Source organism: Bubalus bubalis, chromosome 19 (assembly GCF_019923935.1).
Source record: "Bubalus bubalis isolate 160015118507 breed Murrah chromosome 19, NDDB_SH_1, whole genome shotgun sequence".
In the NCBI taxonomy this organism is placed as follows: domain Eukaryota; kingdom Metazoa; phylum Chordata; class Mammalia; order Artiodactyla; family Bovidae; genus Bubalus; species Bubalus bubalis.
The window spans coordinates 18,147,361-18,163,091 of record NC_059175.1 but is presented as its reverse complement, the minus strand read 5'-3'; the positions used below and the strand labels follow the sequence as shown (position 1 = coordinate 18,163,091).

General features: G+C 35.6%; 1 protein-coding gene across 5 annotated transcripts in view; it reads right to left on the bottom strand.

The window, feature by feature from the left end:
* The window catches only part of ERCC8 (ERCC excision repair 8, CSA ubiquitin ligase complex subunit), a 53,733-nt gene that overhangs the window by 26,025 nt on the left and 11,977 nt on the right, over positions 1 to 15,731 (bottom strand). For 2 of the 5 annotated variants that reach the window (XM_006046959.3, XM_006046960.3), the window contains 5 exons: positions 13,011 to 13,112; positions 7,979 to 8,102; positions 4,837 to 4,918; positions 2,924 to 2,992; positions 1,669 to 1,735 (listed from right to left, as the gene is read on the bottom strand). In XM_006046959.3, coding sequence (XP_006047021.1) covers positions 1,669 to 1,735; positions 2,924 to 2,992; positions 4,837 to 4,918; positions 7,979 to 8,102; positions 13,011 to 13,112 — 444 coding nt within the window. The remainder of the gene's footprint in view (positions 1 to 1,668; positions 1,736 to 2,923; positions 2,993 to 4,836; positions 4,919 to 7,978; positions 8,103 to 13,010; positions 13,113 to 15,731) is intronic. The other 3 variants (XM_025270497.2, XM_025270499.2, XM_025270498.2) reach the window with 2 other exon arrangements.

Below are 15,731 nucleotides of genomic sequence, written 5' to 3'. Positions count from 1 at the left end.
AGGGACTAACACTTTCACTTTCACTTTGTGGGTACATACTAGACTTTATTCTACTTCAGACATTACAAATTTCAATGTCACAATCTGCAAACTATTAACACAAGTTTCTCTGGGGACTAAACTGTGACAGAGAAGGAGGGCTAGCAGCTTTACAAAAATAGAGATACATTTCTTTATAAACCTAAAAAAGTAGCTTTTCTAATAATTCTTCTGCAAAAAGTTTTATTAAAATGTCTGTATCAAAATTTGATTACTACTTCCTATCCCTTCAAGTTTCACAATTTTCTGTTTGACACTCATGCCTCTATCTCATAAGGTCATTGATCCCTCCTATAAGCCTTCTAGTGATTTTATTTCGTTCCTTATACCCATGACTTCAACAATTTTGAGACAATTGTTAAGTCTGTGTCATTCACTGTTTTAATTTCTGTGTCATAGCACAGCTGTGAGCTACACCTTCAACAGAGCATACAATACTGACCAGCAATCCTGCGTGCCCCTAATCAGCTCCCGCTTCCATTCATTAAAACTGCTATTTCAAACCTTTACTACCTTCTCTGAAAACTGCATCCATGTATTTTCAATAGATGACATCAAGTTCTAAAATACAAGAAACTGGGTTTGCATTTCTTGAACTCTGCCAAAGTCACATATTTAGTTGTACTGACACTTACTATTTCCTCCTTCCATGTAGTCATGGTGCCCTTCATGTGCCAGATCAAGTGTCCCCCTTCTAATGGGACCCTTGATATTATCTTTGCCTGTCTATTCAAGGTCCTGATATACCAATTATTCTCTCCATTTCTTATCTTCACTAATTTCTCTCCACCAATACTCTTCCCTCAGCATTCAAATATACAAGACTCTTCCTTCCAGCAAACAAAACTCCCAAACCCCATGATCCTCAAGAGTTAAGTGCTCTTGTTCTTTCTTCCCATACTGAACCTCTCAGAGATGTATCTCTATTAAAGCATTTTTCAGGATGTCCTGCAATCACTGATTTTTCTGACTATACTCCCTCACTAGACTATTACCTTCTTGGAGGGACTCTGCCTATGTTACCTCTATGTCCCTGGTACAATGCTTGGCACACGACTGCTGCTGCTACTGTTGCTAAGTCGCTTCAGTCGTGTCCGACTCTGTGCGACCCCATAAACGGCAGCCCACCAGGCTCCCCCATCCCTGGGATTCTCCAGGCAAGAACACTGGAGTGGGTTGCCATTTCCTTCTCCGTGGCACGCGACAGGAATCATTAATTGTCAGTAAACTGAATCAATGAATGTGGATGGAAGTGATGAATCAGATTTAAAATAATTTTGGGTTAAAGAAAGTGAATTAAAATGCTAATGATTTTAAATTAACAGAGTGCTACACTTTTGTATGCAAAAATGACACAACATAGTGTTTCACAGGTAGTGTTAGGAGTTTTGCTTTGCTACATAGATTCGGTTGTTACCTATTTTTAAAAGTGAGTATCTTCAGGTTGGATAGTCAGGATTAGGATTACGACGAACAGAAATATTTTTTTTGGTAATATGAATTAAAATCTTTAACTCAATTATTTTTCAGGACTTACTTAATAGCTTAACATGTACCTAACATAAAATAATCTTTTCAAAATGCTTATCCTTAATTATTAATCTCAAACCCAAATAGTTTGCATTTTACCTTGCAGTTGCCAAGATATATTCATAACGTGGTGACCAGGAAACGGCCAATATTTCTTGTCTGTGACCTGCAAAACAACTGTATATAATGACTTGCATTTTGAAATATGCCTTTTGAAATATCAAAAGATAGAGTCTAACTAACTTTGCCTGATTATGAAGAAAACACAGACTAAATTTTAAAAGTAAACTGATATAATCATTTTTTCACATTTATAATAATCTATATTTAAATACTAATGTGAAGTCTATGGGACATTCCTTACATATGATATTTTATTATAAAAGGCTTGGGTTTGGTTTGGAAAGAACAGCCAGAGCAAGTGAGTCTGTCTTTTTAAATATAGCTGCTAACCTAGTAGGTCAGTCCATCAATAAATGACATAGCTCAAGCTTACTTATGTATCTCTACAACAAAATCCCTGCAACAGGCCATACAAGACCAACATTTTAAAGACTAAAAATGTTTCCTAACTTTTTTCAGAAAGTCGTAGCAGAAAAAAATTATTTTAATTCATGATTATAAAAAGCATTTATATAAAAATTTTTGTTTAGAGCACAAGTGATAAGTACATAGGACAAGTGAATTCAGCATTTTAAGTCATTTCTACCTAACTATTCAAATTATATATTTTCATCAACTTAGTGTATTTCATAGAGATTCATAATATAAAACAGATGTTACCCATCTCATCAAGTTTTCCTAATATATTTACTATGTGTTTCTCAGAGATGAATACAGACAGAATTTCTGAATTACATCCTATTTTTTTCACTGTTTAGAATTAGACAATCTAATACTGATAAAAAAAAGTAGCAAAAATAATTTAAGCTGGTAAAACTTTACCAAATTTTATTTCAATATTTTTTCTAAAATATTTTTATTGAGAAAAGAAGTACCTAAATATTAAGAACATCTACTCAGCCAGAACAATATTAAATAATGTTCATAGAGACAGCTGTACCGATGTAAGTTTCATAAGTAGTTCATTTTTTTCAATGTAGAAATAACACAAAGTTTTGGGTTTGACTTTCTGTATCCTTTAACCTTCCCCTGCAGCCATTGTTCATATAAATGTCTCCTTAATAGTTTAGTTTTATAAGAATAATGCACAGAAGGATCTTTATTTCCCTGTTGACTTCTAACAACTAGCACAAAATACATCAGTCATGTAGTTTACAAAGACTGCATTGTTAGTAATGTTTCATTTTATTGAATGGTTTACTCAAAGTAGTTCTTGTTTCAAATAAAATACCCTGTAGAATGTGGGAACAGGATCCAGACTTCAAGTCACAAAGTTGTACTTTGGGTCCTCTAGTACCAACTGTAAAAACAAAAACAGAAATGGTTTAAGATAATTTAATTATAAATGATCACCAAAAGGAAATAAGAAACTACCATTATGAATCACGACATTTTCACTTGTAGAAATATAGAAATGTATGTTAATAATATACTTTAGTTTTTTATGTTTATAACTAGAAAATTATTTTAGTTGTAGTCCTATGTCAGTACTAAGATCACTCTATTATTCTCTATTACTCTATTATTATTTTTCAATATTTAACATTGAAATAATTATAGATTCACAGGAAGCTGCAAAGATAGTGCAAAGAGGCCCTATGTACCCTTCACCCAGGTTGTCCCAATGGTTATATGTTAGGTAACTATAGCACAGTATCAAAACCAGGAAATGTGTACTGGTACAATGCGTGTATAATTCTACATTATTTTATCACTTAAATCATTTTATTTTAATAGCTTAGCTGTTCCATGTTAATAATATACTTCTAAATCACTAGTAACAGATTCACAGAAACTCTGGACACAGACTGAGTGAGCCTCAAAGACAAGTTAGTGCCCAAACTCTACAGATGAAGCAGCTGACTGATGTCCGGAGGTGAGGAGATTTATGCAGTGCCACAGAAATAATATCACAGGGACCTGATGCCTGATATCAGAAAAATATTTTTTCATCTTCATACATGAAAATTTTTGTTTTATGTGCTTTCATAGAAATGGATGTTTAATTTGAATCACACATTCTCAGAGAGAAGGAAATCATTTCTTTGTTTTACTGTGTTGAATGGAAGGCTGCCAAATTTTGTTTACATAGGTGGCTCAGAGGTTAAAGCGTCTGCCTGGAATGCGGGAGACCCGGGTTCAATCCCTGGGTCAGGAAGATCCCCTGGAGAAGGAAATGGCAACCCACTCCAGTATTCTTGCCTGGAGAATCCCATGGAGGGAGGAGCCTGGTAGGCTACAGTCCATGAGCTGGACACGACTGAATGAACGACTTCACTTAGCACTCACTTAGAAACTTTGAACTTTGGTGGTTTAAAAAAGTTCTTTAAAGTGAAAGTTGCTCAGTCGTGTCCAACTCTTTGCAACCCTACAGACTATACAGTCCATGGAATTCGCCAGGAAAGAATACTGGAGTGGGTAGCCTTTCCCTTCTCCAGGGAATCTTCCAAACCCAGGTCTCCCGCATTGCAGGTGGGTTCTTTATCAGCTGAGCTACCAGGGGAAAAAAAAGTAATTCTTAAGAGAACAGAAATGTGCTTTCTTTCTTTCTTAAAAACACCCCACAAATGATAGTGGTTTTCTTAATTTTATTTTTACTTATTTATGTATTTACTTTTTGGCTGTGCTGGGTCTTTGATGCTGTGTGGCCTTTTTCTGTACTCTCTAGATACAGTGTGCAAGCTTTTCTTGCAGTGGCTTCTCTTGTTGCAGAGCACTGGGTCTAGTGCACAGGCTTCAGTGTGAGAGCTCAGCAGCTGCAGGCCCGGGCTCTAGAGCACAGGCTCAACAGCTGTGGCACATGGGCTTAGTTGCTCTGTGGCATGTGGGATCCTCCTGGACTAGGGATTGAACCCATGCCTCCTGGACTGGCAGGCAGATTCTATACCACTGAGCCACCAGGAAGTCCCAGAAATGTGCTTTCTTAGTTTTCAAATCCTAGCCACTCTGAAATCTAGCATGGTGCCTGACTTGTACAATATCTGTTAAACGGAATGAATATAAATAGTAAATATATATTTAAGTTTTTTTTTTAAAGAATTGTGATCTTCATCTGGGTTAAAATGTTTATATCAAAACTAACTAGATATTAAAAGGGAAAAAGTTTTCAGTATGTTAAAGAAACAAAAGAACACAAATACAAACCTGCTACCAAACAGTGCTTGGTGGCAACCGGAGACATATGATGACTATAAACTGTTTCTTCAAAATTAAATACATCAGCAATCTGATAATCAAAAGACATTTAAAATAAGTGTAATCACAAAGGCAGCAAATTTTCTATTTACCTATTGTCACACTGTTAGTAATTTTTATATTGTTAGCAATTTATTTTTCTCTAATAAATTCCAGAGATTAAGACAAGATAACCTCCTGGTTCACCAATTTCCTTTCTGCTCCATTCTGGAGAACTTCAGCACCTACAGAAACAATCTAGTCAGTACTCTGCCCCTCAGTTCCATATAATGTCACCTACCACACCCGGGACACTCGCACCACCAAAAACTGCTCCTCCTTTGAATTCACATATTTCAGTTACATATGACCAGAATTTTATTTCAGCTCCCCCAACCACCTCTAAGACACCTAAGCAAAGCCCAGCGGCCCTATCAGTTCCTCCTGTCTTCACTTTTCCTCCTTCAGCTTGGATTCCAAGGTTGAATGCTTCAGCTCCAGGATCTTCAACTCCTTTGGCCATCATCATCTCACCTGTCAAGGCCTCAACCCTGGATGACTCCAAATGTCTGCCTTCTGTGCACCTTATTCAGGTTTAACTGCACCAGAAGTCAACAAACTTTTTTGGTAAAGAGTCAGATTGTAAATATTTTAGGCTTTGAAGACCAACTACTCATTTCTGTCACTGCAGTGTCAAAGTGGCCATAGACAACAAATGAGCATGTCTGTGTTACAATAATAACACTTTGTTTACAAAAAAGAGTCCATGAGAAGCCTTGGCTGAGAGCCTAGACTTGGCCTATTGGCTGCAGTTAGCTGACCTCTGCCTCATGAAGGTGAAGAAAACCTTATAATAGGGCAGACTGCGTGCATGCTCAGTCACTGCAGTTGTGTCTGACTCTGGGTGATCCCGTGGACTATAGCCCGCTAGGCTCCTCTGTCCATGGGATTTTCTAGGCAAGAACACCAGAGTGGGTTGCCACCTTCTTCTCTGGGGGAATCTTCCTAACCCCCAGAGAGACAGAAACCACGTCTCTTCACGAATCATCAGGAAAATGCAAATCAAAACCACAATGAGATATCACCTCACATCTGTTAGAATATCTATTATCAAAAAGAGATAACAAGTGTTGACAAGGATATGTAGAAAAGGAAACCTCTGTGATTATTAGAGGGAATGTAAATTAGTGTAGCCATTATAGAAAACAATATGGAGGTTCCTCAAAATTAGAACCATACGATCCAGTAATCCCACTTGTGGGTATATATCCAAAGGAAATGAAATCACTGTCTCAAAAGAGATAGCTGCATCCTCATGTTTTTAACAGCACTGTTTATAATAGCCAAATCATGGAAACAACCTAAGTGCCCATCAACACAGGAAGGGATAAAGAAGACCTGATATGTATATACACACACACACCCACACATATATGATGGAATATTATTCAGCCATGGGAAAGAATGAACGTCTGCCATTTGTGACAATACAGACAGACATTAAGGGCATTAAATACTAAGTGAAGTAAGTCAAACAGAGAGGAATATATACCGTATGTCACTCACAAGCAGAATTTTAAAAAGCCAAACTGATAGAAACAGTGAACAAAATGGTGATTATTGGAGCTGGTGAATGGTGGGAGATATAGAAAGATGTCAGCCAAAGAGTATAAACTTCCAGTTTTAACATGAACAAGGGAAGGGAGAAGTTTCATAGGGAAGGAAACTTGAGGTAGGGAATACAACATATAAGATGTGTTCAGAAGGCAAAAGGAGATCAATTTAGTGGCAGTACATTATCTATGCTGAAAAGAGGTAGAAGCTAAGCTTGAGAAAGTAGGAAGTGAGGCTACAGAGAACTTAGAATGCCAGGCTGAATTTAGACAATGGAATCACTCACCAAAGGTGGTTTGGGTTCAGACAGGATGAAACTACTTTATTCTAATTAATTCTGGGGTAGAACTTACTGTGGAACTGTGAGAAGAAAAATAATAAAAAGAAATCATTTAGGAGTTTATAGTAGTAGTCCAGATGGACAGTGACGGTGAGGGAAATAGAAAAGAGAAATGAGAGTCTGAAAGAAGACCAGCTAAGATTTGAGGACTAAATGGATATGAGGAGCCATTAAGTTCACTTCAATTTAGAATATGTTTAGTTTGAGATGACGACACTACATTTAAGTAAGAGAGGTTCTGTATACAAGTAGAGACATATGGAACTAGAGCTCAGGGAAAAAATTAGCTGTGAAAGAAAAATAAAATTTGATCAAATAGCATAAAAGCTATTATCTACTCCATCTTCCCAGGTGGCGCTATTGGTAAAGAACCTGCCTGCCAATGAGGAAGACATGAGATAAGATCCTCTGGAGGAGGACATGGCAACCTGCTCCAGGATTCCTGCCTGGAGAATCCCATGGGCAGAGGAGCCTGGAGGGCTATAGTCCATAGGATCGCACGGAGTCAACATGACTGAAGCAACTTAGCATGCAAGCATGCACTATCTACTTTACTCAGCTATATTATTAATAACTTTCTTTTTCCTTATTTTTTTAGGTCAATAGGAGACAAATCCAATATTCTTCCCTACACCACTATGCCATAGAAGTTTTTGAGTAATAAAGTATATAACAGCTAATGGTGTTTGAGTTCTTACTATATGCTAGGAGCCATTTCCAGGTACTTTACACATATCAGCCTATTTAATCCTTATAGCCATTCTATAGGGTACGATCATTACTCCCTTTACAGATGAACACAGAGAAGTTCAGATACTTGCCCAATCAATATCACACAGCTAGTTAGCAGCAGGGGCTTCCCAGGTGGCTCAGTAATAAACAATTTGGCTGCCAAGCAGGAGATTCAGCCTCAATCCCTGGTTGGGAGCCTGGTGGGCTACAGTCCACGGGGTTGCAAAGAGTTGGACATGACTCAGCAACTAACCAGCAGCAGTCAGCAGCAGAGGCAAGATATGAACTCAAGCAGTATTACTCTCCTCAATCATTATATTGCTTTCATATCTAACATATATGACATCTTAGCAAATAATCACACTGTTTAGAACTAAATTCTCCTTCATTGTACAGAACAACTCGGAAAAGCTTTAACGAACTTACTTGTAATGTATTTGTATCCCATACTTTCAGAGTCTTATCAAATGAACTTGATGTGAACATGCCAGTGTCATGAGGATACCACTGTACGGTCTCCACACTGTATTTGTGAACATCAGGGTGGCTTCTACAAAACAGCAATCAAAATTTAGAGATAACTGATTTACTTGAGTTTCAAAATGGATACCATATTAACAAACTGTAGTTTTGGGAAGAACGATACAAACCTATATTACTCGCCATGTCCTAGCTGTCTAGAGAAAGAATATGTAGGCATCTCTAGTTTTAGGTGCCCACAGTGTGATGTGGAGGCCTGCTTCCTACTAAGGCTCATAAAATGAGACTTCCTATTTCTGTATGAGAGCTTGGACGGATCAGCCAACTACACTGGACTGATTCATGGAAGAAACTGATTTCTCCTTACTGGAAGAGATACCTACTTTGGTTTTGGATTTGCTTTTCTGATCATTTTATAAGCACTATCATTTACAATTGTTGCCTCCCGTACCTCTATAGTGTCCCACACAGTATGGCTTCTGATTAAGAACCTCACTTCTACAGCAAAAGAATGTGACGGGTAGATGCCCATGGGGTTCACTACTCTTAGGTAGCCCATAGCCGACAGACGCATGGTCTGCTGAAGACTCAGTTATGACATCGGTTGCAGTACACCACCTGTGATGATGATGTGCTATCCTGAAGGACGCAGTATATGCTCTGAACTAGTCATCAACACAGTATGTGTCCTCTATTGAAACTTAATTCAAAGACATTGGATGTTCAGAAATACTTATGATAGTGGAGGGACATTTGAATACCAACTGGATACTTAATATCATTAATTATTGTATATGTGAGACAGTGGTAGTGGTGTTATGCTTATAAAACATTTTTTATTTTTTAGAGATAAAATTATGAATGAAATTATATCTTTCTGAGATTTGCTTCAAAATAATCTTCAGAGTAGGTGGGTGGGTGGGGTAAAGATGAAATAAGATTGGTTATGACTGATAGCTGCTGAAGATGGGTGATGGGTACATAGTTCATTAGACTACTCTCTATTTTCATATATATTAAATATCCATAATAATATAAAAGTAAACAGAAGACTATTGCAACCCAAAACAGACAGGACCATCATGAGCTCTGATTCTTTAAGCTGAAAGTTTAGATTACAATACAGGACAAAGGGCCTCAAATACATGTGTTGCTACTTGAAGAAATAAGAATATGAAGAAGAAAAGCTTTATGTGCCATTTCTGGCTTTGAGACAACTGCAAAAAACAACTGCAGTACCTATCCATATTTTCTTACTTTCTACGTCATGTAAATATTTTAACTAATTTCCCCTTTCTTTCCTCTCTCTTACCTCGATTATTTTATACAGATTACATACAAACTGAGCCTACAAATTGCATAATCCTAATATAAGAACACATAAAACTAGTGGAAAAATAGAGATTATCTTGAACTGGATGTGGTAACTAAATACACTTGGAATCATAGCTTTTTGGGGAAGGGAATAATTACATTTTTGCAATTATTTTTTGTAAAATAGATTTTTGTAAAAATCTATATCAAGTAATAGATATTTGCATTAGGTTAGGATGAAACTTTTTTAAAGGAAGGGTAGCTACGGGAAGAAAGGTATATACTGATATTGGACAGACAAATGGGTAGATTGTAGTGGATGTGTGCTCTTTTCTTGACTGAACATTCAAACTCTACCTTTTGGGGGAAAAGTTCCTTTATTGAAAGGCAGGGCCTTGCCTCTTGTTACAGAGAGCAAGAGACTCCAAATATGGTTCAGCAGTAAAGAATCCACCTGCAATGCAGGAGATGTGGGTTCGATCCCTGGGTAGGGAAGATTCCCTGGAGAAGGAAATGGCAACTCACTCCAGTATTCTTTTTTTTTTTTTCTTCCAGTATTCTTGTCTGGAGAATTCCATGAACAGAGAAGTCTGGTGGGCTAGTCCATGGGGTCGCAAGAGAGTCAGACATGACTAAGCGACTAAAACAACAACAAATAACAGAAAACAAAGAGACTCCATATATTCGCTTTCTCTTGCTCTGGGCAGTGGGGGCACGAGCATGTCCTGGGCTTAATCAATCCTGCCTAGGACTCCAAAACTCCAGCTAGTAATGCAAACCAGGGATATATTAGCAATTATTCATAGTTGCGGAGTCAAGAGTCTGTGTTGGTGATATGCAGCAGATCCCAAACTCAGTTGTTCGTGTGGTATGACCTTGACTGTGTTCTCTTATTCTGGTTTCTTTTATTTTCTGCTTTCTACATTTGTTTCTTCTACCTTCCTGCCATTATGTGAGATATGAAATATCTTTCCAGTAAATTTCTGCTGAAGATAAAGAGAACTGGTCTCTATTTGTTCCTAAGAATCTACACAGAGATTATCTAATTTCAAATAAATCCTTAATGTAGTGATCACAAATAAAAGTTCATTTATATTTTATATTTTAAAAGAGTACAAAATATTATATCAATCTCCTACTATGTGTGATATATCATTCTCCTTAACATTTAACAAAAATTTGAGTTAATGAATCTTTTTGGTGCTTAAGAATAAACATATTAAATAAAGCAAAAATAACTATTAGGAAACAGTATAAGCCACATTAATTTAGTATCAATTTTTATTGAAATTATTTTTTAAAGTCAGATTATAAAGTCTTCAGATGTAAAATGCTACTTTAACTCATTTTGTAAGGATGCTTACTATATGCCCATTTACATTCAAAGTGATGGTTTTGAAGACTTTGAATCTAAGAAGAAAGTCATAATAAGTAAGATTGATGTCCTAAGCATTTACTTGACCTCACATAACAGAAAAGCAAATCACAGCCAATAATGGAATAATATTATATAGCATGTGGTATATATGAAGATACTATTTTACCATATAACAAATTAAACAATGTTAAAGTAATAGCTAAGATAAAATAAGACAAAGATGAATTAAACTAATTAATGGCTGCCTTACACTTTAGAATTTAGATCTTTTGTTGTTATTGTTTGTTTGGTGGGAGTGGAGAGAGTATAAAATGGTATAAGACTCTTAGAACCAAGTTCCAGAGTACTTGAGGTGGTATCTTGTTTTGTACTAAGTCTATCTATAATTATACTGCTTCCCATTTATATAGAGGCTTTACAATTTTAATATGCTTTTTGAAGATAATATTTCATTTAAGTCTCATAAAAAAACTTACAAGAACAATAGGCCAAGTATAATTATCTCTAAGGCAGAATAGTTTTGTCAGAGGCTCAGAGAAATAGTTTCCTTAAATCTGTATTTCCAAAGTGAAGTGTCAGAGCCAAGAAATAATCATAATTCTCCTCACAAATATTCCACGAACTTATGTATCTATTCTAGCGCTTTGGAAATAGCTTTAATGCATAGCAATTGCGGATATTAATGTTCATGAGGTTTTTTCCTCTTGAAAATGTTTTTTCAACTCTTATTCTCTCTGTTAATTCAAGGTCTGCTTAAAATCAGATCAAATACAGGAGACAAGAAAGAATTAAGTGACCACTATGAACAAATTAAAATCGTAAAACACTTTATTAAAGAGCCAAAAAAATTCAAGGTAGAAAAGTATGTTAAGTCAGGCAGCTTTAAGTAAGTAGGTAAGAGAAGAGGGGTGTGTGTGTTTTGTACTGGCTAGAAGCTAGTACATTATGGCTTCTAGCTATTAATCTTTTTGTTCTACTAATAGTTGAAAAAACTAATTTGTGTTTATATTTAGCTAGAAAGACTTAAATGAATCTTATGCTAAGTACTCTAAAAACTAAAATTAGTTACTGAGGTGTGCCATGTAGGTGGAGAACAAAAAGACCATAATCAAAAGTCTTAAAGTCCTTTTGAAAACTGATACCCAAGTTGTTTTGGAGAAGTCATATGTTAAAAACAGCAATATCAAAGAGACCTGAAGAGACATTTCTCCAAAGAAGACATACAGATGGCTAACAAGCACATGAAAAGATGCTCAACATCATTCATTATCAGAGAAATGCAAATCAAAACTACAATGAGATACCACCTCACACCAGTCGGCCATCATCATGTCTACAGACAATAAGTGCTGGAGAGGGTGTGGAGAAAAGGGAACACTCTTACATTGCTGGTGGGAATGTAAACTGATACAGCCACTATGGAAGATGGTATGGAGGCTCCTTAATAAGCTAGGAATAAAACTGCCGTATGACCAGCAATCCCACTCCTAGGCATATACCCTGAGGAAATCAAAACTGAAAAAGACACATGTACCTCAATGTTCACTGCAGCACTGTTTACAATAGCCAGAACATGGAGGCAACCTAGACATCCAGTGAGGATGAATGGATAAAGAATCTGTGGTACATAAATACAATGGAATACTACTCAGCCATAAAAAGGAACACATTTGAATCTGTTCTAATGAGGTGGACAAAACTAGAACCCATTACACAGAGTGAGGTAAGTCAGAAAGAGAAATATAAATATCGTATACTGACACATATATATACGGACTCTGAAAAGATGTACTGATGAATTTATTTTCAGGGCAGCAATGGAGAAACAGACATAGAGAACTGAAGGTGGGAGGAGAGGAGGGAGAAGGGGAGATGTATGGAGAGAGTAACACAGAAATTTACAATACAGTATAACAGAGAGCCAATGGGAATTTGCTGTATGACTCAGGGAACTCAAACAGGGTCTCTGTGACAGGCTGAAGGGTAGGGTGGGGAGAGAGATGGGCGGGAGGTTTGGGGGGGAGGGAACACGGGTGAACCTATGGCTGATTGTTGATGTACGGCAGAAAATCACAAAATTCTGTAAAGCAATTATCCTTCAATTAAAAACTCTTTAAAAAAGAGCAATATTCGAATTTCAGTTATTACTTGCAAGATGTCGAGGGATAACTACGTAAATATATCGTCTGAACAATTTGCTTGAAACATTCATATTTCATGTTTTGCATTTGATGCAAAAAATACTCAAATGTTTATAAATTCATGAATTACATTTTTAATACACACCTGCCAACGGAACACACTGCTTTACACGTGTAATAAGGTTGTCTGCTGGAGTTCTCAAGATCATAAAGCACAATCACACCATCTGAACCACCTGATAACATGCTAATAATAAAAAAGTTCAAATTAATTTATCATTTATATAGTTCATTTATGATTACATATTTCTGAAAATTACTGATCCACAAACTCTCATATTTATTATGCCCATAAATACAGAGTAAATCTTCATTAGCAGACTACAATAAGCTAAAATCTTTAATCTAATATTTGTGGAAAAATGAAGATAGATTTAATCTGTGATCAGTTAAAATTTACCTTCAAGATACCAAAATGAATAGGAGAAACAAGATGGCAAAAGATATTTCTCATTTCAGAAAGTAAGACATTACAAAGTCATTTTAAATGTCCCAATTATAATTGTATTAAATGAAAATGGAATCAGACAGACCAGTTATTACTGATGGAATATTACAGATATTACTATCTGACTCTGGGCAAGTTACTTCATTTAAGCTTGTTTATTTACGAAAAGGGGAACATTTTCACCTAAATCATAAAGCTGAAATAAAGATAAATCGTACACAAGTCTTTTACACTGCCTAGCAAAAAAAAAAAAAGGGCATCAGAAAGTGTTAGATTTGTTCCCTCCATTATAAACACATTTACTTCATTCAACTCATTCAACTTTGAGCTTCTACAATATGCTAGGCATTATGCTAATACAACTGTGAACAAGACAGGCATGATTCCTGACTCCCCAGTTTATAATCTAATGGAGAAGACACACAGATCTATGAATTTAATCTATATATATGTAAATATTTATGAATCTATAGAAAGTATTGTTATTTGCTAATATTATTGCTAACCATCAATTCTGGTGCATCTCTCTATTCATTCTTGTTCTCTAATTTTATTCTCTGGTAGATTCTTAAGAAAGGACTACTGAGAACAATATTCCTTGAATTCTTGTATATTACTAACAATTAGTCCTCTTGTACTTGAAAATAAGTCTGGTTGGATATAAAATCTTTGACTCACATTTTATTTCCTTGAACATCTTAAATAAGAAACTTCATTTCTTTGAGCATAAAGCTCAAAATCAAAGTCTGTGGTTACAATATGATTTTCTTCCCTTATATGTAGTAGTTTCAGATTTTGTTCATTCTAACAATGTTTCCTTTAGTCTTTATTCCATTCTCTTCCTTTGGTTTCTTCTCTGGACACTCCTCTTATATGTATGTTGGATATTCTTTGCCTATTTTCTACATATACCTGATTCTCTTGACTCCTTTTCCTATCTCCATCTCTTTTTGATTTTTATGTTTCCTCTTGTATTTATTTGCTTCTATTTCTAAGGTATCACCTCTTGTATTTAACTTTTTTTCCTAATTTTTTCTTGAGTTTGATCATCTCATTTCTCAGTTTTTCTAATTATAACATATGCTATTCTTTCATACACTGTATCTTTTAAAAATTACTTTTAGCTATTTTAAATATATCAGGTTACAGTTCTCATCTACTTTGTGGACATATCTTTCTGGCACAAATATATTGTTTATAGGAACATTATTTATTTTGTTATTAAAATAATTTTGCATGAACTTTGACCTTAATCCTATCCTTTTGCTCATTTTTATATAAAATTAATTTTCTTAAACTTTTAAAAGGGAGGTTTAGTTTGGCAATATTTAAAATTTATATCTCTAGAACATCCTCCTCCTCTTCTTTTTAAAATAAGATGTTCAGAATATGGCAGCTAATTTTCAGATTTCCAAGTTCTAGTCATTTCTCCAATTTTTATCTGACTCATCTTTTTTCTTTGTTTCTATCATTCCTGTACTTCTCACTTTGGATTCTATTCCAAACAGTTTCTCCTCAACATGGGGTTCATCTATCAGGGCATCTTTAGTTGGTTAGCTGGAGAGATTATAGGGGCTAGATTACTACTCCAGCCCCTTTGGGTCTTACTGTGAACCCCTTGGACATCAAGAGTACACAATCCTTTCCCAGTTTCAACTGTTGTACTCAAATTGACTTGCTGAGCTTTCAAGTAGCTGTCAGTTACTTTGAACTTATCAGGTCTATTAGATGCCCCACTGGTTTTATTACCCCGCCTGGTATAGATGCTGATACCACACAGATCTTGTAGTTATCTGTGTTGTTGTAGTTATCTTGTAGTTAAGTGTGTAGCTCTCATTCATCCATATTTTGAGGTTTGCAGGGATATCTGATCACTTATATTTGTTATAAGTAATCATTTTTCTTTTAATTTTGCCACCTTTGGTGTCTCTGTTATTGCAGTGCCATGTAAGGAGCTTGCACCAGAAATGATCACAGTTCTTTCTTCACTGAGAAAGTCTCACTACAAAAAAATTCTAGCTCATCAAAACTGTGCTTAAAGACTTAATAATTTACATTCTGGTACAAGTGCCTTATCATGTTATGAACCAGTTACGAAGGATTCATGAAATAGCAGCATGTCCAAGAAGCACTGATTTATAGACCTGTTTTAAGAAAAATTCAATATTGATATGTAGAACAATTAGGTTAATTTAAAAGTACTTCTTCAAAGTTCTTTGTTCACACAGTTCTATATCTGATTGATGATAGGGCAGTAAAGCTATCCTGAAGAGTTTTTACAAATTTTTAACATTAGCTTCATTACAAAATTTTGGGGGTTGGTTATTCTAATTGTGTATATCCAGAAATCCTTTTAAA